This window comes from Ambystoma mexicanum, chromosome 9, assembly GCF_040938575.1.
Source record: "Ambystoma mexicanum isolate Mex_15411 chromosome 9, UKY_AmexF1_1, whole genome shotgun sequence".
In the NCBI taxonomy this organism is placed as follows: Eukaryota; Metazoa; Chordata; class Amphibia; order Caudata; family Ambystomatidae; genus Ambystoma; species Ambystoma mexicanum.
The window spans coordinates 804,135,878-804,163,849 of record NC_090931.1 but is presented as its reverse complement, the minus strand read 5'-3'; the positions used below and the strand labels follow the sequence as shown (position 1 = coordinate 804,163,849).

At 42.2% G+C, this 27,972-nt stretch overlaps 1 protein-coding gene across 5 annotated transcripts in view; it reads right to left on the bottom strand.

The window, feature by feature from the left end:
- NCKAP1 (NCK associated protein 1) overlaps positions 1–27,972 on the bottom strand; it is a 1,877,983-nt gene that overhangs the window by 173,075 nt on the left and 1,676,936 nt on the right. For all 5 annotated transcript variants that reach the window (XM_069615779.1, XM_069615776.1, XM_069615777.1 and 2 more), the window contains one exon: positions 26,799–26,908. In XM_069615779.1, the coding sequence (XP_069471880.1) occupies positions 26,799–26,908 (110 nt within the window). The remainder of the gene's footprint in view (positions 1–26,798; positions 26,909–27,972) is intronic.

The window sequence follows — 27,972 nt, the reverse complement described above, 5'->3', positions numbered from 1 at the left end:
TAATCCTTTAGTTATGGCGTGTTACTATGGTCTTGTTCCGGGAATCCGGCATCTAGTATCAGTGGGGCCCAGGCCCAATTGCAGGTTGGAGTAAACAAGCTCACAACTCACACAGGAAGAGAGCTGCCCGACTGACACCAGTGATTAATATGGCATTTCTCAGGGCCAGGGGCAAGCCACCACCAGGTGTGTGACTCCCTACAGTTGTATCTTTTGCCTACTCTTCTTATGGCATAGGTGTAAGCCTCCAGGAGGGGTGTAATGTGACTGAGCCAACCAGTGTGCACAGCGCTCCAGCCACCAAGATGTTGGGATCCGGTGCACAGGATTGCAGATTCCACCTAGTATCTGGTGATAAGTTGGGCTAGGAGGTTGAAGCTCCTCTTTTATGGGCGCACCAGCGCAGGATCAGTTCACCAGGCCTCTGGAAGATTAATTAGTAATCGGTGACCCCCCATTCACTGGTTATTTATGTGGAGTCATGGAACGCTGATATTTAGAAGGAGAGAAATTGAGCCATGGCCCCCCGCCACTGCAGCCTCTGCCGCAACACTGATGCCAGCTGACGTGATGTCCGGTCTCCAGAGACCTGGATATGGCTGCCAGAAAACATCAGAGGCAAACTTAGTATGGTGGGGGAGGCAGGAGGGGGTTGTCTCACCTCTGGATGAGGTGGTGCAGATTCTGTGCCAGACCCCCCGTTGCTGCTCCAATCACCGCTCATGGCCCAGCTGGCCCCTGGATGTCCAACTTCGTTCACTCTGCCGTCCCAGTCACCGACCGGGCAAGCCACTGCAGGTATGGATTTTCCCCTACATGGTGTATATTCAGCAGGAGCGCAGTCGCTCAACCCTCGCTCCCAGGCTGTTACTCCGCAGGCTGGAGGAGTGGCCCGTAGATCCTCACTGCACCCTCCGATCAAGGGCTCCAGGGCAGAAAGTGGATATGCTGCGGCGGGGGGCCGGTGTACCAACGCAGCCACCCAACGGCACTGGGGGCCACGGGACATTCTGCCTCTCGCTGAGCGCGGGATCTCATGGAGTGCAGGCCAGCCCGTGCATTTCATACGCTTGCCCCACGAGCCGGTTGAACCATGCAGCTGGTGATATCTCAGCGTCCCAGTCCGCCAGGGACTTGTACCATGGACCGGACCTTCTGCAGACCTCTATTAGTCTTGCAGTGAGTTTGTAGCGCTGTGTGGGCTCGGATATCACTGCCTCTTTAACTGGATATTACGCCGTAACACAGAGCACCTAAACTAGGCAGCCATTCCTCTTGGCTGCTCAACAGCACCCTGGAACAAATGGCATTTTTATTAACAAATCTGCTTCAGACAGAATCTGAATCCGAATCCCAGGAGATATCCTCTGATGGAGATAAAAGATAAGTGCTTCTGTCACAGAAGGCTGTATCAAAGGATCTCATCAAAGGGCAGTCCCTGGACAAAGAGCATCCCAGCGCGAGGGTCATCCTCTTTCAATCATCTAGGCACATAATGTGGCACCGGGGAAGGAGAATTGTCTAGGTTTGAGCCCAACACAGGTAGGGTCTGTGTGGTACAGTAGCACACTCACTTGCACCGGCCAATTTCTTTTGCCAAAACAGCGTTGGCACAAGGTAGGAGGCATCCACACCAGGCATAATGGATTTCAAGCTTTCAGTCATCGCCTTGGACAAAGCCTCCTCAACCATACGGTTACCACATTCCCACTTAGGAAGGGCTGATATATTCTGCGTCTCTTGCTTCACCACGCATAACTTTTGGGGGTGTTTACAGGAGCTTACTTGGATATTTGGCAGCTGCCTTGGACTCCCTCAAAGGGGGCTTTGTGTCACTGTTGTGAGATCCCAGAAGGAATGGGTCACTGGAACATGTACCCCTGTGGCAGGGTCACGAGTAGTATTTCTTGCAGGACTCTGTGTAGAGTGTAGGAGGAACACACATAGGAGGGCCAAGATGGGTACACTTGGCATGGGAATAGGGGACATCCTTGTGGGAGGTTTCAGAAGCAGGGGGGCCTGTAGCAACAAACTGGATTCCAGGCATATACAGAAGTTTCATATTCACTGTGCACCAAAGTATATGACCTGGGTTGAGACCATGAAGGGCACTCCCAATCAAATACAGAAGCAAGTGGTACCTCCCTCCTACCCCGTCCCCCCCCCCGCCTTCCACAGGTCCCATCCTCCCAGTGACTGCCTTTCAACTGGAACAAGGGTGGTGCATTGCCAAACCTGCTTCGCAGTGGATCCAAATCCCTTAAATTATCCTCTATTGCATGCAGGACAAGAGTGATTCTGCCACTCAAACTGGATGGAATTCTGCATTCTGAACAATCAGGACCCAGCCCCATCTCCTGCCCAATACAGGCGAGAATTGGTAGCAAAATGCACTGAAGAGCAACATTGATAGCACAATCAGATTATTCTGCTCTTCAGGAAATATTTTGCCAACCCGTACACATTATATCTGCAACATTAATGGAAGCTGTGAACATTAGGCTCTCTGAGGTAAAATGGTTTGCAAAGTCTAATTTTTGGACCTTTCCAATACAATACATGTGACTCAACTACACTCTGAACACGCAGGGGAGAATCCCCCTTTATGGCACCATATTAAAGTGAAAAGCAGTGCTTGTTGTAACCATCAGACTCATCCATCCTTATTAGGAAAATAATCATGTTTACATGCTCATTCCTCAGAGCATGTAGCTTTTCATAGAGCAAAGTTAAAGGATGCATTTATCTTCCAATGCAAATTTATTATGAGAAACACATACATACAACCAACAGATGTATTCACTGTGCACTCCTATTTGTGATAAATAAAAGATAATTTTATGCTCATTTTTCTAGCACATATGCTTTTTGTGGATTTAAGGTGCAGGGGAGATAACAGTCAACCCTGGCATACGGGTTGTGAAATATATTAAGACAGAATAAGTTCCTAATAGAGGAACTCCCGTCCCCAGCACTCTTTCACAAGCTCAAATAATCGAGCCAAACAGTTTAGGGTATGTTTTGACGCAATTTTATGTAACATGTACAATTTTTCAATTATTTAATTGTAAAAAAAACTTTTTAAAAAAACTAATTTTTCTAATAATTTCAATGAATAATTTCAAGATCACTGTTCATTTTAGTTTTCACATATGTTTTTAATTTTCAAAGGGCCCAACGCGTTTCGAGAAATCATCTCTTCTTCAAGGGCATTTTATACATTCCATTAACATCTAAAAAAGAAATGTCAAAATACATACAATTACTGTTTTGTAAATAATATGTTTCTATTAATTTCTTCACATTTTATGTAAAATAAATATTAGATACATCTCTTGTACTGCATTTTTACTTAGGATTAAAGTTTATATCAACAAATTCTGGTGTTTGGTATCCTAATTAATCAGCTGCTGTCTATCATGTACCATATTCCAATGTAGAGAGTCCTATAATAGCCCTTCTGTAGTTATGTTAAGTTTCTATACTACTGACCTGGAAGATCTATTGCATAATAATAATAATTACGCATTTTATATAGCGCTACGAACCTTCAGGTATCTGAGCGCTGCTTATTATTATCCACGGTGTGTGCTGCTCATTTATCGACCTCGGAAGGATGAAAGGCTGAGCTTGGCCCTGCCGGGATTCGAACCTGCGTTAGCAAGCTCTGCACGGATGTCAAAGCGAGCGCTCTACTCGCTGTGCCACTTGACCGGCATAGACCAAGGTAATCGACTGCAATCAGTTCGGCATATATATCCTTTTGTTCTCTAACTCACAATGTGTTTACACATACTATCTGTGTTCCACTTGGAAAACGGGTACTATTTAGAGAGAAAAAGGGTAGAATAAGTGGATGTAACCTTTATCAAAACACCTATATAAAGACGGTTGAATAAGAGTCTTACCAATTTATGACTATTCAAAGGATGGTGGATGTGAATGAGAAGTTCTCTCAATTCATGAGCGTCGGGCACTCAGTCCGGTAAATATCTACATTATACAACAAAAATGCCTATCAGTACTCAAGATTAAAAGGATTAAGTAGTTTTACTCTCACTCATCTGAAGAGTACACAGTCTATGACATACTTTGTTAATTACTGGTCAAAAAGCCAACGGTAAGTATCTGGGAGAATGGCACTCACTAGCCACATTCAGTTAGAGCGTCTTTAAATTCTTGCCATGGCTCTAAGGAAAGAAGCCAAATTAAATTCTAAGTTCTCTTCCTCTCTCATTGATTATGTAATCAACAGCGTTCACAAGTTGGAGAAGGTTTAATCCTATTGTGTAGGGGTATTCCGGCCAACATCAAAGGAATCAGGAATAGTAGGTGGCCATCTCAATCAATGTCAGTCTACAAATGTCGCCAGATTCTACAATCGCTTCCCTGTCAGAAGAAATATTGATAACAGTCTTTAGATACTAAATTTATGGACTCAATAAGTTTCTTTTATCAAAGTTACCTAATGTATTGGCTCTCACTTACCTATGAAGGCTAAAGGGAGTAGTCTTCTAGTCCTCACGGTGATCGCATCTGATTTAAAAAAGGTAAAATGACCGACTTTTATACCAGCGTTTTTTGATGACGTCATTGCGCAATTGCATTGGGTTTACAAGTATCGGTTTCGGAGATGGAGAACGGCGAGTACTCTCGTCCTCTCGGTTGGTACAGGCATACTGCAACTGCTGGATTTCCGCTGGAGATGACAGTTTGTAATTACTTGTTACTGTGGTTTAATGTGCAACATGTCATCGCGGGCGATGTCTCGAGTGATGCTGTGTGCAATATTCAATCTAACAATCTGCGCATCCGGAAGTGCCTCAGAAGTGTCAAGGCTGTTGGGCTGACCTGCTGCTTGTCCCGAGTTTGTGGAGATTTTGCTTCCATCTGCGAAGGGAGTGTTAGGCAGAAACCTGTGCAGTTCCCTTGGGGACCACTGGAAAAGATTTAAGACTACAGGTGTTGGCAGTAAACCCACTTGGTAGCAGTCTGTACCACCCAGATTTACCTGGTAGCTGTGGCTGAGCAGTCAGACTTCCCTCAAGAAGAGTTAGGCAGTATGCAAAGTATACACAATAGGCACTCAAATACAATAGCACAAGCAAACACTGACCAGAGCTTTGGTAACAAGGTATATAATTATTTGTGAAAACACACTTATTGAAACACTCCAGCACTATTATTGTAAATCACTCTAAACACAATTACTATTATTATATATACACTCCTTATTCCTTATCAGACAAGTCTTAGTTAACACCACTTATTTCCAAACAGAGGTGAGCGCTTAACTATAGATGGCACTCCAATAAGTTAACGAAAAAGGGAGGGAAAAAGGCAGAATGTAGGAAAATACACCACACTAATACTTAGGAACTCTTACGCAAGGCAGGAAAGTCAAAAGTTACTTGTGAGCCAAAGTCCATAGGCCGGGCCCACTCTTGGAGAGAGCAGGGCACAAATGCACCCAAGATCACACAATGACAACAGGCTTAAAAAGTCTTGCAGGGAGTTCGGAAAGGTTTTAGTTAGGCTCAGAAAAGTTTAGCCAGGGTTTTCCAGGCTAACCCAGGGTCGAAACCTGGGGGCTAAATCTACCCCGTACAGTCGGTTGCAAGGGAAGCCAGGCGGAACACGGTACCTTATGTGGAAAGGATCCTCCAGCGGGGGCAGTTGTTCCTGGCAGCGGGTGCAAGTCGCGGTGTCGTCCAGAGGAAGAGAAGATCTCGACGTGGAGGAAAGATAACGGTCGTTGCACTGCCATGGAAGAAAGCAGCCGCAGAGTTTTGCGGTTAAAGGTACTACCCTTTGATTCGCGGTAGTGGTAAAACGTGGTATCCCAGTTGCCGGGGTGCTTGGCCTAGGCAAGGCGGCCACAAGATGTTCCAGGGAGTGAAAAAGGAAGCAGACTGGTTATCCCCACCAGTCGAAGGAAGAAGACTCTCCGGGCTGGAGATCTCCTCTGTCGTTGGGAAAAGTGGTGAGACGGTTCAGTGGTGCCGTCGTAGCAGGTCGGCTCAGCTTCTCCCTCGTCGGATTCTTAGGTCCTGTGGCGACTTCTGAAGTTCCAGTCCCCAAAGCCCTGCTTTTATGCAGAAAACCCCCTGTCACTCAAACATGCTAAGTGGTGAGCCGGCCGGCTCACCACTTGGGCCATTCAGGACGGAGTGCGACTTGAGTTGCCTTCCAACTCAGTACAGGGTGCCTAAATCCCATTCCACCCCTCCTAAGTACCCCAGACACAGTGGCACCACTTTGGAGGGCTTCTGTGGAGAAGCCCGCCAAAAAGTGGAACAAAGGGCTCAGCTTGGGTTGAAGTCACAGAAGCGAACACAAACACCATTTTGGAACCGAGTTCTGGCAAAAAATACCAACCGGAGAATTAATATTAAATAAATAAACCGGCGGTATGTTCGAGGCTATAGGAATTAAATATTTAAAGTTGGTAGCCTTGAACAATGGGAAATCCCATAGGGATATATTCGCGGTCGAATATAAAAAGTAGTATCCACTGCCACCAGCCAAAACTCGATCAGGGGGGACGGAGACGTGCCCCCTCGACTAACAGACTCCGAGGCAATCGAATTGCCCCGGCCAGTACGTCCACAATATGATGGTTTGTACTGGTTCTGTTCAGAATTTGAGACTAGTAAAGTCAATGGTGACATTACATGCCCTGGGAGACAGTAGTCAGTCCTAGGGTATGGAGTCTATACTGGGGGGTCACTATGGCACCCCTGTGTTACGGCACTGAGGGTGCTGCGTAACACACATCACAAAAACACATGAAGCCCTATGGAGTAAAAGACCCCATAGCCCATTAAACACATATAGAATCAAAGAGATACACTCAAATCATGTCCAAGAGTGAGGGGTAAAAGAGTCTCACTCTTGGTAGGAGATAAAAATAAACCCCAAAAATCAAGCAAAGCTGCTGGGGGACTCACTAGGTTAGGAAATTCAGCCTAAACAGAGAATTCGTCCTAACAGGGAGTCGCCAAGAGGAAGTTTCCATTGTGGTGCAACACGGACTGCTTGTACTGACAGAAACTTCATCTGCTGCCACGCCCACAGAGACACCCCCAACCAGCCTCGCTCTCGCACTTCCACAATAGGTACTCCGGTGCTCGCGCATCGCGCACGAGCGCATCTGGAAGTGCCTCAGAAGTGTCAAGGCTGTTGGGCTGACCTGCTGCTTGTCCCGAATTCGTGGAGATTTTGCTTCCATCTGCAAAGGGAGTCGCCAAGAGGAAGTTTCCAATGTGTTGCAACACGGACTGCTTGTACTGACAGAAAGTAATTACTGGAACTTTGTTGTTGCTACGGCCCTGTGTTATGGGCATTTCGTGCTCTCTGTGGCATGTTGTGGCATTTTGTGCTCTGTGCTTTACCTACTACTACGGGTCACACTCGCCTTCCCCATTTTTCTTTTTTTTGTTTCTTTCTTTCCCCTGCAGCTTCATCTGCTGCCACGCCCACAAACACCCCCCCAACCAGCCTCGCCCTCACACTTCCGCTATAGGTACTCCGGTGCTCGCGCATCCGGAAGTGCCACAGAAGTGTCAAGGCTGTTGGGCTGTTAGGCGGTTGGGCGTGGGTGCAAGCCCACAGTACTTTTCCATTTCCCCTTCTATTTTTCTGTGCAATTAAGTTTTGGAATATTGTTGTTCTACTTTTTTCTTTGTTTTTTTTTCTCAAAGAGGTTTTTTTGGTGTGTATTTCTATCTTTTCATTTTTATTTCTTGTCTGTCTATAATTGATCTGTGGGCGGTGGCAATCTTCGCCTATATACAGAATTATTGTGTGTTGTGGGTTTCTGCTCTCACTTAGTAAGTACTGAACCATTTCGGTGATTAACTTAAACATGCAGCAGTGTGATATACAAATTATGGTAGGGCTGCTTCGCAGTGGCAAAATTGGCACATCTCCTACTGTTGCAAAGAAAATATATACATTGCCTATCTCTACTGCCTGCGACAGCTCGGAGATCTGCAGGTGAGGGCACCTTAAGGGCTCGCCCTTATTCTTACTGCCATCCAATATGGATACTGAAAAGGTAATGCAGTTTCCGCTGGCCAACGGTAATGAACAAACCCCTGGTCAGGTAATGAGCTCACCATTTAAAAACGACGCTACGGTCAGTGATGATGCAAAAAATAACTTTGACCGCCCGAATAACCTGGCCCAAAAAAGCCTCTTAAGTATTTATGACGACATGGCCCCCTTACCAATCAAGAGCATTCAAATGAATTCTATCCCTAGACCTCGTGCGGACACCTCTCTCATGGCTCCTGCTGTTCTGGCCGAGCTGGATAGGAGGGGGCGCCTTTCTAGGGATCCTTCAACCCCGGCACAGGCAAGAGGGGGTGGTGTTGATAAAGTACATCTTCATGAAGCTGGAATTTTTGAGCCCCTCTCATATCCCAATGAAGAAGGCTGTCCAATTTAATCTTTATCTAATATATTGGGAGAAGAACAGGCCCATATGGGAGGCATGGGAGAGAGTCCATCGGCCACCAATCCCCGAAAATGTTCTAGTCCAACTTCCTTCACTCAGCCACCTATTCAGGATCATGAAGCCTCACACATTATTCCCGCTTTTGACGGGCTCAATACTGAAGATACGGCATCAACATATGCGGCCTTTCCTGTTCTCACCAGAATACTGAATCTTCTGGATAGGGGACATGAACGGACGCATACGGAGGTTCAGGAATTGAGACTTTTTATTCTTGACTGCTCCGAGAAAATGAGCAGACTAGAGGGTTTTGTTGTTGCAACTGAGAAGCTTATCCCTTCCTTGGGGCATACTGCAATGATCGACACAAAAGTTACCCATGACTAGGTCATACAAACAGACGATATGAAACAACCGGGGTACAAATCGTACGCTGACATTTTGGGTTGTGGTAATAAAGAGGTACCTCTTACTCATACTAAGGGACAAGAAGAATTAAAGAGTTTGGTTTTACTTAATGCAGAACACTTAGCTTACTGTCCTCTGAGATTACTTTAGGATTCTCAAATTTGAAGATAAGTGGCGCTAATACTGAGACTCCCTGTGTCATTCCAACTCCAGACAGCCAATCTGTTCTAGTGAATGCTATTGCAGAGGGCGCCATGCAGGAACAAGGGCACAGTGGCACAGCAGAGGCGGACTCTACTTTGGACTCCGACACAGTCCCTGTCCAACACACCTCTCGTAGAGAGAGGAAAATGCATGCCAGGGCTCTTAAACACAGATCTGTGACACAAGGCTCCATAAATAACAATCCATCTAAAAAAAGTAAAAATCTAAGGTCACTGAAAGTGTTAAATACAAACATTAATATCAGAGACATCTGCGGACTGTCTGCGGAAGAGGGTGTCTTTGATTTTACACAGTTAGATGAAGAAAGCCAACGGGCGCTGAACCTGAAGGATATCCCTCCATCCGGCAAACTAAACGTGGAGGATTCCATAGCTTGCGCTAAGGCTGTTATAGATAGGGGGAAAGAGTATGGTGAGGCCAAAACTACCCTCACTGACGCAATGAGTCATAAGGGCACAAAACTAACTTCAGCCACTCAAACCTCCCTCTAAAAAAAACAGTAAAAAAAAAAAAAGAAGGATACTACACTTCTGGCCCTGCAACAACTGCAGGAGTAACAGAGAGTCAAGGGATTAAACAATTTTTTGAGTTGAAACCTAAAATAACAACTAATAACATCGTTCTAGAGGTGAAAACCCAGGACTCTCGTGATATCCAACAGCTTTCAGCGCCAGTGTCTTCACCAAACTCTGCACTTAAAGATGCTTTAAGTGTACCTCCAACGGCTCAGGGTGGCATTAAGGCTGAGGAGATTTTGGTAAGCAAAAATGTTAAACTTACACCTATTGAGGATATCAAAATATTAGTTCAGCAGGCTCTACTGAACCTACTTGAGCATCCTACAAAGTCTAGCCTCCAACCACCAGGACATATCAATAGTGCCTGCGAAGTAACAACAAACAACGATCTACTGGATGTCAAAATCCAGGACCCTCTTGACATCGAAAAACTTCCCAGCACCAGTGTGCTTATTTAATCTTGCACCTAAAAGACGTTTCGAGTGGACCTCCAATTGCCACAGCTCAGGGAGGGATAGTGATTGAGGCGGCATGTGCAAGAATAACGTTAAACTTGCACCTGACGAGGACATAAAAGTATTAGTCCAGCAAGCCCTTTCGAACCTCCTTGTGCATTCTACAAAGTCCGGCTACCAACTTCCAGGCTACTCTAACAGCGCCTGTGAAGATGCCCTGGACCTAAAGCCACGATCTGAGCACAAGAATCCAATGCCATCCATAGCCCAATTGAGTATCCCACTGAGGCATGGGGGCACAAATGTTACTGTGCCGACTAGTGACACAGAGCTCAGGGGTAAGTTCATGGGAACTGACTTTGGACACATTCAGCAGACAAATTTTGGAACAGATTATCAGCAGGCATCAACAACTGTGAGAGCCGATATGTCAACTGTGGGTAGGTTCACTGAAGCCGGAAGAAATTACTCCCAATATACGGACTGGGAGGACGGTGTTCAAAATGAAAACTCAAATGAGAGGGGCTTCAACGTAGCTTTTCCATCCGAGGTGAAAAGACAACACAATTTAACTTACTCTGGTACCAGAGTTGAATGGCGGCAAGCCCATTTTGAAGAATACCCCAGTGTTATGTTAAATTTTATGTTCTCACATGGTGACCCTCCATCACTTAATCGGGGCAGGATTTTGTCCTTATTTGGTGAAGTTCCTAGACTTTCTTTGATCTCCTCCGGTGATATCAAACTTATTAATTATATTCACCCCACTAGGTTTGACTATGTGAGGGTGGTTTTCTATTCGAAAACCATTTTGGATCTTGTCTTCTCTGAAATTGAGTCCCTGCAACGCTTTGGCTTCGATTTGGAGATTTACAGTGAGGGATTCTTGAAGTCATGGGAAGGGGTGCAAGGGAGGGCCTCCAATGTCTCATACATGGGAACGCAAGCCCAGAACACAGACAGGGTGTTAGGGAGATTTCTCTCTTTAGGCTGAATTTCCTAACCTAGCGAGTCCCCCAGCAGCTTTGCTGGATTCTGGAGTTTGTTTTGTTTCTCCTGCCAAGAGTGAGACTCTTTTTCCTCACACTCTTGGACATGATTTGTGGCATTCCTTTGAATTTTAATGTGTTTTATGGGCTATGGGGTCCTTTACTCCATAGGGTCTCATGTGTTTTTACTATGTGTGTTACACAGCACCCTCCGTGCAGTAACACAGGGGTGTCATAGTGACACCCCACCATAGACTCCATACCCTGGGACTGACTACTGTCTCCCAGGGCATGTAAAATCACCATTGGCTTTACTAGTCCCAAATTATTAACAGAAACCAGTACAAACCATCATATTGTGGACGTACTGGTCGGGGCAATTCGATTGCCCCGGGGACTGTTAGTCGAGGGGGGCACGTCTCCGTCCCCCCTGATCGAGTTTTGGCTGGTGGCAGTGGAAACTACTTTTTATATTCGACCGCAAATATATTCCTATGGGATTTTCCCATTGTTCGAGGCTACCAACTTTAATTATTTAATTCTCATAGCCTCGAACATACCGCCGGTTTATTTAATTAATAGTAATTCGCCGGTTGGTATTTTTTGCCAGGACTCGATTCTAAAATGGCGTTTGTGTTCTCTTCTTTGACTCCAACCCAAGTCGAGCCCTTTGTTCCACTTTTGGAGGCTTCTGTGGAGAAGCCCGCCAAAAAGTGGTGCCACTCTGTCTGGGTACCACATGGGGTGTGGGAGGGGGTTTAGGCACCCTGAACTGAGTTACCTTGGTAACTCAAGTCGCACTCTTTTGTGATTGGCCCAGTGGTGAGCCGGCCGGCTCACCACTTAGCATGTTTGAATGACAGCTAGGCTGAGTGAATGGGGGTATGCTGCATAAAAGCAGGGCTTTGGGGACTGGAACTTCAGAAGTCGCCACAGGACCTGAGAATCCGACGAGGGAGAAGCTGAGCCGACCTACCACGACGACACCACCGGTGGAGCCCTGCGGAACCGCCTCACCACTTCCCGACGACAGAGAAGATCTCCCGGCTGGAGAGGCTGCTTCCCCTGACTGGTGGGCACAACCAGTTTACCTTCTTCTCTTCGCACCCCAGACTGGCTTGTGGTCGAATTGCCCGTGCTAAGCACCACGGCAACCGGATAGCCACTTACCACTGAACCGCAAACTAAAGGACTTCTCCTTTTACCTGAGAAACTCTGCGGCTGGTTTCTTCCCTGGCAGTGCAACGGACTCCTGTCTTCCTCCCCGACGAGATCCTCTCTTCCCCCGGACGAAGCACCGACTTGCATCCGCTGCCAGGAACAACTGCCCCCGCTGGAGTATTCTCACCACTTTAAGGTACCGTGTCCGCCAGGTCTCCCTTTCTAAAGATTGCTAAAAGGTAATAATAACCCCTTAACCTTCTGGACTGGGCTGGCCGCCTTGACCCTCTAACTGGTCTCTTTTCTTTGGTCCAACTCCTTTTTGAACCTTTACAAGACTCTTGTGCACTGCAACCGTGTGACCTTGGACACATTTCGTTTTGATCCCCTTAAAGTGGATCCGGCCTACTGACTCTAAACTCACGGTGTTACTTTGCCTTCCTCTCTTGTTGTGTTTGTGAAAAAGTGTTGGGATCTGTTCCAATTTATTCTCTGCTTTTCTCTCCCTTTTTTTAAACAAATTATTAGAGTGCCATCTACGTTAAGCGCTCACCTATGTCTGAAAATAAGTGGGGCTTTACTTAAGACTTGTATAATATTCTTCTAAGGGAGTGTATATCTTTTAGTGACCATGTTTTTGAATTGCTTACTATTATAGTGCCTGTGTGTTTTTCTAGATGTGGTTTTAAATAAATAATTATATCTCTTTTACACCAAGCTCTGGTCAGTGTTTACTTGTTCTACTATGTTCTTTTGACCTATTGTGAATACTCTGTATACTGCCTAACTCTTCTTGAGGGAAGTCTGACTGCTCAGCCACAGCTACCAAGTGAATCTGTGTGGTACAGACTGCTACCAAGTGGGTTTACTGCCAAACACATGTAGTCCTAAATCTTTTGCAGTGGTCCCAGAGGGAACTGCACAGGTTTCTGCCTAACAGAGGGGCACCCACCAGAGCTCTTCCTCTGCTGTTGACCTGAGATGGCTGGCCCAGACACTGAGAGACTCCTTATCCAAAATACGAACAATCAAAGACAACCCTTAGAATACATGCCCTTTATTCCTCTTGTCATGGAATTCCAGAGGAAATCGTGCTCTTAAGCAGTCCTTGGCCTGTTGTGCTATCTTACATGATGCCACCATTCTTTGCTTGCAAGAAACTTGGGCACTTGCCCCCTTATCTCTAGATGGCTTTCTGGTACACCAAGAACTAGTCTAAAGGAAGACCCTCGGGGGGACTCCTCAATGCTGTTAAAACCAACTCTTATGCGAAATGCCTCAACACATTCAAGATTCATCAGGGATGCATTGCACTTCTTCTGAAACTTCGCCCCTGCGAATTCTGTGTTAATCTACTGATTATTAACGTTTATTGGTGTCCTGATCTTGTCCTAAAGGAGTTTATTGCTCTAATCGATTCAGTGATTCAGGATTGCCAAGAGATGTGTGATATCTTGAATATCATTGTGGCAGGTGACTTTAATGCGGATGTGTGCTCAGGGAAATCTGCTGATAACGGCTCTTCGAGGAAAACTCTAAAGGGGGACATTTGGTTTCAATTTCTTTCTGGTTGGGGACTGCTCCCTGTGTTTAATCTTTTGGGTGCACTACAGGACCATTCCACCTGGTCCAATTGGTTTGTGTGCTCCACTATTAATTATGTTTTCGTTAGCACACAGATCTTAAACCAATTTTCTGATTTTGTTTTAGCTGCCTCTACAGTTAGCGATCACAAAATGCTCAAACTCTATCGATACACATATCATATCCCTCATAATGACCAGTTTTTAGCAACACTGGAGTTCAACACCTCCTGCAATAGACTCACCTGGCACAATGACAACATTACTAAAGTCAATCTGATGTTTCTGGCTGACTATCATAAGCACGGTCTTGACAAGAAACTGATTATTTACTCACATGAAGCCTTTGAGAACTATGTCTATTCTGTGATTCGAAGCCCGTCTGGCATTAAGAAATCATCTACAGTACTAAGACCCACAAGCATTCCTTCAGTTTAGAAATGCAAAATTTAAAGAAAGAGAGGAATCGCAAAATTTGTGTATTTTCCGGAAAATGCAAGGTAACAATACTCAAGGTGGTCAGTTGAATAATCTGAAAAACAAATGGAAATCTAGATTGAGGTCATTAAGGGCCAAGCTTTATCAGAGACACACTGAAGACATGCTTTTTCACTAATGGCCTCCAACTCTCGTAGATTTTGGTCCTTAATTAATAACAGAAGCGAGGGTCACTTTAGAGTTCAAACCTCATATATCTCCTCTGATACTTGGGTAGGACATTTTGGTTCTCTGTACAGCTCTCCAAAACTGGTCTGGAATGTGCCTAAGGACATTCAAGTGTGCCCATGGAACACCCGCTTCACTTTGGCTGATATTCAACATAAAATCACTTGTTGCTCTGCCTCTCGGGCTCCGGGCCCCAACCTGATTTCAAACATGGTATTCAAACTCCTTGTGGGTGAAAATTCAGTTTTTCCTTTTTAAAGACATTGAAATCACTAGGGCCATTCCAACTAGTTGGAATTTGTCTTTTGTCGTTCCAGTTTATAAAAAGGGCGACAGGTCGTCTCCTCTCAGTTATAGACCAATCGCACTTTTGGACGCAGACTCAAAAATCTTTGCGTCTATTATTTTTAACATATACATGTGTGGATTAAGGACTTCCGTATTTTGTCTCCCTGCCAATTTGGCTTAAGAAAATATGTGGGGACAGGCGCCGGTGGTCTATTAAGCAATATCTTGCAACATCAGGCTTGGACTGTGGGGAATTTGCCTATATATCTGGCCTCCATAGATCGGACGTCGGCTTCTGACATGGTCAACAGAACTACGCTATGGACCAAACTACGTATACTTGGTCCCCCCCCCCTCTCTCTTGTCAATTCTTTGCCACCTACATGAAGACACCAAAATAAAGATCCGACTGAGTACAGATGGCTCATTGCCGGAGGAAATAAAGAACTCCAATGGCTTAGACAGGGCTGCATTTTTGCGCCCACTGTTTTCAATTTATATTTTTCAGAGGAATCAGCCGTGAAGAGGGGGAAACTCCTTCTGATGCGCACTCCACGGGCTCTCGGACATCCCCGGGCAGCAGCGCGTTCAATGTTACTGTGGCAATAAGCCACAAGACTGCGTGCCAATACCTCCCGCGAGGGCCTTAACGAAGCCCCGGGGGCATTACCTCGGGAGGTATTGGCCCGCAGTCGAGGGGCTTATTGCCATTAGTACCCCGGCCCATTAGACCGGGGTACTAATTGTGTTGTGGGTTCAGACCTAAAAGAATATTCCTTTGCTGCCCCCAAGGTGGAGGGGGTTGAGATCTTTTGGACTGCTTACACGGACGACGTTATCTTATATGACCATACACCCATTGGCCTGCAACGTCTACTGCGTGAACTCCCTAATAATCAACCACACTAAAATTGTCATACTTCGCCTAAGTCACAGGAGGTGTTCCAACAAATATTCTTGGTTTTTAGATCATGTCAAACTTCCAGTGAGACAGTCTATGAGATATCTGGGTTATCCAGTTTATTAGAACAAAAAAAAGGCAAACTACAGGGAGTTTCCCCGAAATGAAAATTGTACCCCTGATGAGTCAATTGCAGAAAATTGACTATAAGTACGGGAAATTCACTATGGAGCCTTGCCTGCGCCTGTACGGTAATAAAATTGTGGCTCAGTTTTGTTACGGTCTGGAATTCGCTCCAAGCTGGTGCAGGGAAGAAATTGTAAGGTATGAGTCTCGGATTTTAAAACACATGGTGAGGTGTCCACCGAAGTGTGTTCCTCTGAAGGCCATCCCTTACGAACTGGGACTCTTTTCTCTTAAAAGTACAATAGAGTGGCATAGGCTCACCCTATATAGGAAACTCCTTGTTAATAATGACACAACTCTATATGGTGTTATAGGCAGCGGGTTTCTTCACGGGAAGGTTACTTCGAAGATTCTCGAAGACATGGAAAGGGAAGCACTTGATTGTCTAGAAAAAGTTGTCTCCCTAGAGCTTTTGATTTCCAACCCTATGAAGGTAAAAACTCCTCTCCTTCATCATGATTGGAATTCCACGGTTGTGGAAGTTTTGACCAAGATATTATACTGTCAACTTGTGTCCAATTTAAAAAAATGGGTGTTACTGAGCCGTATCTGCTTAAATTTCCTGATAGAACATGGAGGCACGCCTTCATGAGGTTTAGATTCAACGTACTGGGTACTGGGGAAATTTTGAATATTAGGTCTGGTGCTTGTGCACCTGCTCCTATATGTAGATACTGTAATTCCACGGTTCCATTGGAAAACCTAAGACCTATTCTAACAGAATGCGATGGTTTGAGGTCTGAACAAATTAAGTTTTTCTCGCAATTCGTTCCCAATACTGACTGTGTGGATTTGAACTTATTATGGTTAGATATGCTTCACGGGAATCGAGTAAAACTACAATTTTCAGTTTTGAGATTCTTGAAAATGCATTGTGGTTTGTAAATGTCGATCCTAAGAAATCAATGTCACCTTGGAAATTTGTTAATTGTGGTGTTTTCTTAATATGTTGCACAAGTGTTTATTTTAACTTATTTTATTCTGTAAAATTATTCTGTAAATCTAATAGGAAAACATACAAACACAAGTTAACATTTGTCTATGTATACTTAATATGTTTACACTTTTGTAAAGGTTACTGTGTAACGACAAACAAATAAAAAAAAAATTCAATCTAACCAGCTGATTAATGACCTAGGCGGTGTGTGTTAGGCAGGGATGCAAGATTGTGGGCAGAGTGTTTCTTTTCAACTTGCAAGTAATAGCTCGGAACATGGATGGGTAGAGATTACAGACTATTTGTAGTAATGACTATAAAAATGCTATGTGGTGGTTATAGATGGGTATTAGTGTTCCTTTAGGGTTAAGAGAGGCTCTTTCTTCATTATGTCATTGCAACTGTGACTCCTTTTTATCTAGATTCATGGGCGGTTTTAAGTTAGAAATGCAGCTGTTGAAAGTATTTCTTTCCTCCCGTGACTTCTGTTCATATGCCGGCTTATGTATTATTCCTATTCATTTGCCTGCATGTATATTTCTAATCTTCCTTTTACTGTATTGTGAGTCCATTCACTACCGTTTTATATTCTGAAAGATAACAATTAGGCACTTTTGTTTGGCCTTGCTGACTACTGTTATTGTATTTAGGTACATTAGTGGGTAAAAGTAGATTGGTTCTAATTTTTGCATGTGTAATGACAATTTTGTGATACCAGATTGAAAGGGACTCTGGTTTTTTTAATTGAATATGCATGTATGCTTGTTTGCCATTTGCATCATTATATAATTATAATGTGTCTACTGTTTTGCTTCTGTATATGCTTGTTTGTTTGGGGGAGTAGACACTACGGAAATGAGGGGAAAGTTCATTTTCATACTTTATATCTGCCTAACATGTTACATATGTTTGTTGAGCTTCATGTCCTTGTTTTTGTTTTACTAGATTAGATGAATTTGAGCTGTACTTTTGATTATACTGTAAATAAATTAGGTATAGTTGTAGGGTTTTATTTTTGCATTGAGACACATATTGCTGTGTCACGGGAGGTTATTTAGAATATAGGTACTTAGGCAATTAAGTACGTGGGAAAGCCAGTTTAAGTTGGTCAATATATTAGGGTTAATTGGCTTTATCCACTGAAAATAGGTTACTATTATGATGTGTATTTGTTATTTAGCAATAAATAAAAATAATGCATATTACTATATAGAGCAGGTGACAAGTTAAATTGGGAGGTGTATTTGACTAGAACACACCTGTTTAATTTAAATGGGTCTGGCACAAATGCAATATTAGATCATTCATGGCAACTTTGTGGAAAGAATAATGCTCTTTCAAGGTGCTCCAGTTTAAGTCAAATAAAGGAAGGATAGACTAAATCTTTTAGAAAATAGGCACGGGTTTCTGAGGGGTGGTTGAGAATAGGTTTAATTTTGTAAATATGGTAACTCTAGAAGAGCCTGGTTTCTGTTGTGCTCCTTTTAAACAATATATTTTTATGTTTTTGTCTTTGTCTTCCGTCTTGATGTTTGTCTGTTTGGGGGGGTTTGAAACGCCTATTGCTCTGATATGATCTTTTATCACTCTTTTAATGCTATGCTTTTATAAGTACGAGGAACATTTTTATCAATGTTAATGACATATTGTAGTCAACGGTAACATGGGGAAGCTCACAATAGGGACTTGGAATGTCAAAGGTCTGAAATGTCCAGTAAAAAGGAAGAAAATACTATCCCAATCTGGAGAGAGAGAATAGATGTAATCCTTTTTCAAGAGACGCAATTTGAGGATGGTACGGGGAACCTTTTAACTAATTCAAGATACACAAAAAATATGGCTTAACTGTTATTCAACAAATTCAAGAGGTGTTGGGATCATGATTCGGAGGGGGTTGGTGTAAGCATAGACAAAGTTACCATGGATGATGCAGGCTGAATCATTTTAATGGTCTTAAAATATGAAGGCAAGTTCATTACTATAGGTTCTGTTTATGGCCCATGAGTAGCAGGGGGTAGTTTCTTTGATTCTGTAACTAAGCTTTTATCAGATATGAGGGGAGAAGTAATTATTTTAGGAGGGGATTTTAATTGTGTTTCGGACTTTAGGTTAGACAGATCTTCGACATGTTCTTTTACTGGCCAGAAATCTAGTAGAGAATTTCGAAATTTCATTGAGACTTTTGATTTAACAGACTCATGGAGGTGTCTGCATCAAGATGAGAAAGAATTCATTTTATTCTTCGGTTCAGGATTCCTTTTCAAGGATCGATTATATACTCACTTCAGACGAATTGGCTGAGAATATAATTGAAGCTAAGATGTGTGAAAGACATCTTTCATATCATTCACTAGTTTTGGTTAAATTGCATTTAGTTCCGCACCAACTGGATTCTGGCAGATGGAGGCTAAGACCATTTATCCTAAAAGAAGAAGGTGCTTTAAAATCACTTTGCAGTTTTATATCTAATTATTTTGCTGAGAATAAATACTCTGCTGATAGTCTAGTGGTATGGGATTCTTTCAAAAACTCTTTAAGAGGTGAATTAATGAATTGGACAGCAAGAGAGAGAAAGAATGGAGAAGCTAAAATAAGAGATCTTGAGTTGGAACTTGGTAAACTACAGTCGTTCTATGCACATGCCAGAGCAGTTAAAGACCATATGAAGATGAACAAGGTGAAAGATCTGTTGCGCTGTGAGACTGATTCACAAGCTGATTGTGGTATATTTTACTCAAGACAGCGTTTTTGGGAGAAGGGGGAGTGTGGGGATAAATTGCTAGCAAACCTATTACGTGGGCTTTGTGAAAGATCTTTAGTCCAAAACTTAAAAAATGTGTCTGGCAGGATTATGGTAAAGAGAAGAAATTAGTGAGTGTTTCAGCTTATATTATGCATCCTTATATACGGAGAATCATGATCCGTTGGAAGAGTTTTTTGATAAGATTGATGTTCCATACCTGTCTGCTGAAGCTAGAGATTTCCTAGATGCTCCTATTTTGTTGGAGGAGGTTTTAGAGGTCATTAAGGGTTTGAAGACAGGTACGTCTCCTGGTCTGGATGGGTTAACAATGGAATTTTACCAATCTTTTGGTGAACTGGTGGCACCGGAATGATGTGATCTCTGATCTCTACAATAGGTTTCTAATGGAGGGTACTTTATGTCTCTCTATGAGGGAGCGGTTGTAGCTGTGATTCCTAAAGTAGGGAAAGATGCTTCAAAGTGCTGCAACTATCGTCTCATTTCGCTTTTAAACATGGATGTGAAGATCTTTATGAACATTTTAACTAGTAGGTTCGATAAACATATGGGTGATCTAATTGATAATAGTCAAGAGAAGCAACAACATGGATATGATAATATCAGAACTCTCTTAGATATTTTAAATCGATCTTCCTCAAGTTCAGATGATTTACTCTTTATATTCCTAGACGCAGAAAAGGCATTTGATAGTGTGAATTGGACTTTCTTCAATTTTACGTTAATGAGGATGGGTTTTGGTCCTTTATTCATAAATGCTATTGGGGCATTAAAGTCAGATATCAGAGCCAAGATCTGGGTGAATGGGGTTCTCTCGGCCTCTTAAGTTATTTAAAAGGAACACGCCAGGGTTGTCCCTTATCACCTTATCTCTTCAATTTGGCTCTTGAACCTTTTTTGATATACATTCGGCAGTCTTATAGTTTGTCAGGCTTCAGAATAGGGGAGATCGAAATAAAAATGTTGGCTATGCGGATGATGTTACAATTGTTTTAAATAATCCTGAAGTGGGGGGTGTTGTCTTACTGAATATGATTGATGAGGTGGGCAAACTCTCAGGTTACAAAGTTAATTGGGAAAAAAACTGTTTTATTCCCGGCTAAGGGACTCCCCGGTGCGTAGACAACTGTTAGGCTGGAACTGTAAGTGGGAAAATAATCAGGTGAAATACGTGGGGGTATATTTGATGAGAGATATGAAAAGAATGGTTGAGCTCAATATTGATAAAGGTTTGGAAGCTCTTAAGAAGAACATTCATAAATGGAGCAGGCTTCAGTTATCTGTTTGGGCAAAGATTAATGCCATCAAAATGGTGCTTTTGCCGAAAGGTTTATATATAATTCAGTCAATTCCTTTGAAATTCACGAGAGAAGTTCTAGGTCGTGTAGACCGAGTCTTCCAAGATTTCTTATGGGGTACAAGGGAAAGACCTAAGATACCTCAGTATTTAATGATTCGAAGTGTAAGTGATGGTGGCTTTGGCTACCCTATCCTTGAAAATTATTATAAGAGCTTTTCGATTAAAAAATCAGTTATCTATTTTTTCACGAATGATCCAGGAGTCCCAATATGGGCTCAGATAGAAGAATATAAAATGAGACATTTCCGAATTGAATGCTTATACTCAACTGGTAAATTACCTAGATCAGTAACTAATTTAAAAACAATACTTGTTACCAAAGATGCAGTCACCTCAATGATAGTAGGGGGAGAACAAGGACTTATATATATATATATGTGTATATATATATATAAATATATAAAGAGGCCTCCATCTGGCAGAATCCAGGGCTACAGATTGATGATAAAATGTTATGTTGGAGAAGTTGGATCAATAAAAGTATATTTCTAATGAGAGATGTCTGGTGTGAAGAGGGAATGTTGTCTTGAGTTTCTGAAGGGGAAGTATACATTGAATAACCGTGAGCTACAGAGATATAATTTGTTAAAGGATTTGATAGACGAGAGATTATTAATGCTTGATAAACCTTTGTTAGAAAGACCAGAATTGTGTAGTTTCCTTATGGTTGCTCCTCGGGTGGTGTCAAGTTATTTAAGACTTTTCTCGATAGAAGAAAATGTTAAAATTTCATGGGAGGGTTTGCGGACTCCATGGTCTGAAGAAATAGGTGTGGAAATTAGGATGAAGGATTAGGAAAGTTTATGGAAAGTCCCGGTTAGGACGAAAATTGATTTGAATCTACATTATATTCAGCAGAGGATCTTAGGGCGTCTCTTTTGGACCACTGATAAAATGTACAGATTAGGATTAAGAGCGGATAATAAATGCTGGAGTTGCTCTGAGGAAAAAGGCACTATGCTTCATTTGTTGTGGGACTGTACACGGGTTAGAGGTTTCTCGAATGATATTCTGGATAGGATTGACTTTGTTTGGAATATGACTTTCCCAAGAACACCGTTAACTGTACTTTTGAAATCTTCAATTAGAACACGCCATCTGAGTTATGCGACTATGTTGGGTTAACAAGGACCATTTAGTGGCGACACACAAATTCTACTCTTGAAAACGAGGAAAAAAACGTGTTGAGGAATGGATAGTACAGGTGCAGCTGCTTTCACGATTTGAAATAATCTTACAAAGAGCAATGGAGTTTGTTTAATGCGTTTTATGCATGAATTTTTGTCAGAGCAGGTTTTACTTTGATTTAAATTTGTATTGGAGCAAATGATTCAATGTGGGGTTACTTGTTTGTTGTGTTTTGTGTCTTGTGTATTTGTATATAATATATCTGCTTATTTTGATTCAGAGTCATTTCACAGTAGAATAGTTTGAATTTTATTGGCTGTATATTAGTAATCTTCAAATTGTTTCTATTTTACCTGTACCATTTTATTTCACACTGTAATGTTTTATTGGTATTCTGATAATTATTTTAATATATGTTCTCTGTGTTGACATGTCACTTTAGAAAATTTAAATAAAGATTTGAAAAAGAAAAAGAGGTAAAATGGCCTACTTTTATACCAGCGTTTTTTGATGACATCATCGCGCAATTGCGTGAGATGATGTCACAGATTTAAACAAATGTATGTAGTTACAGTAGAGTTTGTTTATAACCAAATAATTTGTGTTGCTCATTGCCACAATGATATTATCAATGTGAATCAGGATCCTAAGAACGTATCCGTGAGTTGGCTTAATAAAAAAAAAAATATTTGTTTTGAAAAATTAAGACCGCTGAATAGTCGCGGTCATGCTCGGATGAAATATTTAAACTCACTTGTCATAAAATTCTAGGATTTCCTCATAGATTTATCAAGCCTATGGTATTTAGATAGAATACAAGGGATTGATTTTATGCTGATCACAATGGGATGCGAGTACATGTGGGAAAATTGCTTATTCTCTCGCTATAGCACAAACAGGTCCCTTTCAGGCCTGATTGATATTGGGTAGAATGCTACAGGGGGTTCACAGGGTGTATGCTAATAACAATGACCCAAGATCTTATGGTACATCTTTGTATTAGACCATATTGTTTCCTAATATCTTTAGAACCTTGTTTCTAACACAGATGTTCATGTGTATACCACTTTGACTTATTCTTAAATCATCAATTCAGTGTTTCAATTGTCTAGATTCCAACATAATTCATTTTTCTGGTAATACACTTTGTCAAAGAGATACAGAATAAATCATTTAAAAAATGTGGTACAATGATTTAAAGAGCTAAGAAAAGATGTCATGTACTTTCTCCCCACACCCATTTTTGAAATCTGTCACTCAAAGAGGAGGCTCACAATCTAGGATATTACTTCGAGATATTCCTTATTTTAAGTTTCATTTAATTCTTAACAGTCCCTACTGTTTAAGTAGGTATTCTACATGTTGACTTCATCTGAGATAAACAGACTTAGTCAATGGACATTGGTTATATGTCTAGTGTGTGGGTAATTGTCTTCCTCAAAGGAATGGTCCCAAGTAGAACTCTTCGTTTAGTCCTAGTTGTGTCATTGCGTCAAGTTTATGTATCCAAAAGAGTTCTCTTAGTGCTAACTTTTTGGCAATGTCCCCTCATCTTGGGGATGGATGAATCACTTCCAGTATTACACACCACATTTGTGAGATATGTCCTTTCTCCTTAAAACATCTAGATACTGGAGATTTAATGTTACCGGTTCTGATGTTAGACTTTTGTTCAGTTCATCGTTCTCTTGCTTTCCATCCTGTCTTCCCAACGTAATATTTGCCATTTGGGCATTTCAATTAATATATAACATTCTTGCTTTCGCAAGTTGCAAAGTCCATTAACATAATCTTCTTTCCACTGTTAGGATGTCTTATGTGGTCCCCTTTTATCAGGTTAGAACAATGTTGGGAATTAAGACAGGTGTATGTACCCTGCTTCTGTTTTTTCAATGTGGTTTTCAAACCACCTCAATTGCCAACACTTAATTTTTCAAAACAAATATTTTCTATTTTTATGAAGCCAACTCACGGATACTTTCTTAGGATCCTGATTCACATTGATAATATTATGGCAATGAGCAACACAAATTATTTGGCTACAAACTAACTACTGTAACTACGTACATATGTTTACATCTGTGATGTCATCGCACACAATTGTGCGATGACATCATCAAAAACGCTGGTAGAAAAGTCGGCCATTTAACCTTTTTAAATCAGACGCGATCACTGTGAGGACTAGCAGACTACTCCCTTCAGCCTTCATAGGTAAGTGAGAGCCAATACATTAGGTATCTTTGATAAAAGAAACTTATTGAGTCCATAGATTTAGATATCTAAAGACTTTTATCAATATTTCTCCTGACAGGGAAGTGATTGTAGAATCTGGCGACATTTGTAGACTGACATCGAGATGGCCACCTACCATTCCTGATTCCTTTGATCTTGGCCGGAATACCCCTACACAATAGGGTAAGACCTTCTCCACTTGTGAACGCTGTTGATTACATAATCAATGAGAGAGGATGAGAACTTAGAATTTAATTTGGCTTCTTTCCTTAGAGCTGTGGCAAGAAATTAAAGACGCTCTAACTGAATGTGGCTAGTGAGTGCATTCTCCCAGATACTTACCATTGGCTTTTTGACCAGTACTTAACAAGGTATGTCAGACTGTGTACTCTTCAGATGAGTGAGAGTAAAACTACTTAATCCTTTTAATCTTGAGTACTGATGGGCACTTTTTTGAATTATATAGATATTTACCAGACTGGTGCCGACCCTCATGAATTGAGAGAACTTCTCATTCACATCCACCATCCTTTGAATAGTCATAAATTGGTAAGACTCTGTAACGCTCCCTCTCGAACCTCCTCCCTTGGTAATGCTTCAGAGAGTTGGGTCTTGCTTTTTTGTACAATGCGCTCTCCGTCCTGCTCCTCTATGCAGGTGCGCGTAGATGGAGCGGGCGTGCTGCGACTGAGTTACTTCACTGGTGCAAGCCCTGTGAGTCCAGTCCTGCTGTGACTCCAACTTTGTTAAAGTAGGTTGCTTCTTCACAGTTTTGATATTTCAGTCTCTCTTCTTTCTTTCTTCCTCCTTAGTCTTTTACTAATGTCTCTGTTTTCTTTCCTCTTGGTGTGGAAAGTGGTTTTGGTGTTGCCATGCAGATCGGCGTGGAGAATTAATTGGTGAGCGAATGCGCGTTGCGTGGCGTTGTTCCGAAAGTAAAGCGCGGCGCGCAGAGTTATTTTGCCTTTCTTGTGCAAACCTGTGTCTCTTGTCTTGCTTGCAGGTCGCTGTGATGTTCCTGGATGCATGCCGTCCACGAGACGTTCGAATCAGGTAAGCGTCTTGCGATTCCTTAATAAGAATGATTAGATGCTCATTAATGCTGTTCTTTCTCTCTCTCTCCCTCTCCTTTCCAGGTTGCGGTGCTCCGGAGGGGGATGCAGCGCCTAGATGATGGTGTTCCGGAGAAGGATGCAGCGCCGAAAGCTACTCACAGGTAAGTGCTGAATGATGTTTTTGTTCTTTCAGGGTATGCGATTTCAGGTTTCAGCAGGTAAGGAATTCAGGAGGCAGAGCTGGACACGGTGAGCGTCACGCTGCTAACCGCAGAGTAACGCTAAGCGTGTTCCTCTGTTTGGGTGTGGCTTATATAGCCCCAGGTATTCAAAGGCCCAACCACATCCAAAACACTAGACTGCATGGTTCATTTCTTGGAACTGAGCTATGTGGAAGCCTCCATGTTGGACCCAGCCCATTATGAAGTCCAGGCCCCCATATAACCTTCACATTAAATATGAGCATGGCGCCAGAGGCGTCAGGGCTGACTCCAGGAGAGTCTTTGGCAAGGTCTTTGAGGCCATAATAGGAGACCCTAACTTGGCTCCAAGGGGAACACTGACTTGCCTATGAGGGTTGGGGTAGGGGTCATGACAACTCTTATTCAACCGTTTTTATATAGGTGTTTTGCTAAAGGTTACATCCACTTATTCTACCCTTTTTTTCTCTAAATAGTACCCCTTTTCCAAGTGGAACACAGATAGTGTGTTTAAACATATTGTGAGATAGAGACCAAAAGGATATATATGCGGAACTGATTGCAGTCAATAACCTTGGTCTATGCAATAGACCTTCCAGGTCAGTAGTATAGGAACTTAACATAACTACAGAAGGGCTAGTATAGGACTCTCTACATTGGAATATGGTACATGATAGACAGCAGCTGATTAATTAGAATACCAAACACCAGAATGTGTTGATATAAACTGCAATCATGTTTAAGCAAAAATGCAGTACAAGAGATGTATCTAATATTTGACATAAAATGTGAATAATTGATTAGAAACATATTATTTGCAAAAAAGTATTTGTATGTATTTAGAAATTTCTTTTTTAGATGTTAATGGAATGTATACAATGCCCCTGAAGAAGAGATGATTTCTCAAAACACGTTGGGCCCTTTGAAAATTAAAAACATATGTGAAAACTAAAATGAACAGTGATCTTGAAATTATTCATTGAAGTAATTATTTCAAAAATTAGTTGTTTTTTTGTCAACTGAATAATTGTACATGTTACATAAAATCGTGTCAAAACATACCCTAAACTGTTTGGCTCAATTATTTGAGCTAGTGAAAGAGTGCAGTGACGGGAGTTCCTCTATTAGGAACTTATTCTGTCTTCTAAACAAATACATACAGTCAAAAGAAACACAAATCTAAACCCACCCATCCAACTAAATAAAACTCTCATTCCCAACCCTCTACCCACCTTCATCTGGATGTACTTTTCAACATTTTAAAGTAATAAAAAGTGCACCTACAGCCAGGAATTCTTTAAGGCGATCTTCAATGCTTCCTTTGTGAATAGTGAACAATGCTGCTGCAATTTGGTTAATAGCTTTTGCAAGGCAATGTATGTTGTTGCAGTGTCCTAAACAGAAAGAAATGAGCATTAGCACCCTAAAGAGGAAAAGACATGCTAACTTCCAATTATAGGCCTTGCCGCAATGAAAAGAAACAAACATCATGCATTAATCAGACTGTATTCACCGTGACTGGAGGAAGGGGATATGGAAAAAAATAAATGTTAAAACGGGAATAAGAAAACACTGTGGGAAACAACTGTAATTATGTTTATTTTAAAAGAAAAGATATAACTATAAGGGTACACACTTTCAGTGCAGAGATACTCAATGTGTTCTCCTTGCTGTTCCACCCAAAACAAAAGACTGGCCTGAAAGCCCTGTGCCATGGCAGTCATATACTCAAAACATTATTTCTATTCGATTTCTTCCTCAGGTTTGAAAAATATCCTCACATCAAAAATGTCTTTAGAAACTCTTCCAGCAATAGGAGGCAAACATTGGTCCCACTCAGCACCTTTGGCACCAATGACTCTGGATTTAAAGTCATAGGTGATATATATGGAGTTGGCTGCACCAAGTGGTCTATGTCCCATTTTTCTGCTAACTCAGAGGCTGCTTCAAGGATGCCACTGCTTCAAATTTTACCTACATCATGTCTCCTCCCAACAACTCAGACTGTACGTGACAGGAAGAGATCTCTCGCCCCGTCACATAATGGGCATACAGTCTGTCAGTTAGGGAACCCTCTCAGCCTGGGGTGGGAGGCCTACCAGGTTTTACGCCAAAGCTAGTCCAACCCCAGAGGTGGGGTGTGGGAGTAGGAAGGGCCCCAGTCCCAACCACTCCCCCCTGTGCCTGGTTGAGTATGCAAAAAATCACTGTTTATCACCCCATGCCTGCACAGAAGCATTATGGCCAGTGTATTTCTCTTTGTCTTGTAGAATCTACATCAGCAGCCACAAAAGAACCGCCAGCAAGTACTGTGGTGGGTCAGAAGGAGGACGCGGACACAATGCCATTTCAAAAAACGATTTATTAAAGAATAAGAGTAAAACCTTGCTTTCTCTATCGCTATGTTGGACTTCCCTAACTATGTAAATAACAAAGCTGCTAGTCAGTCGTCGGGGAA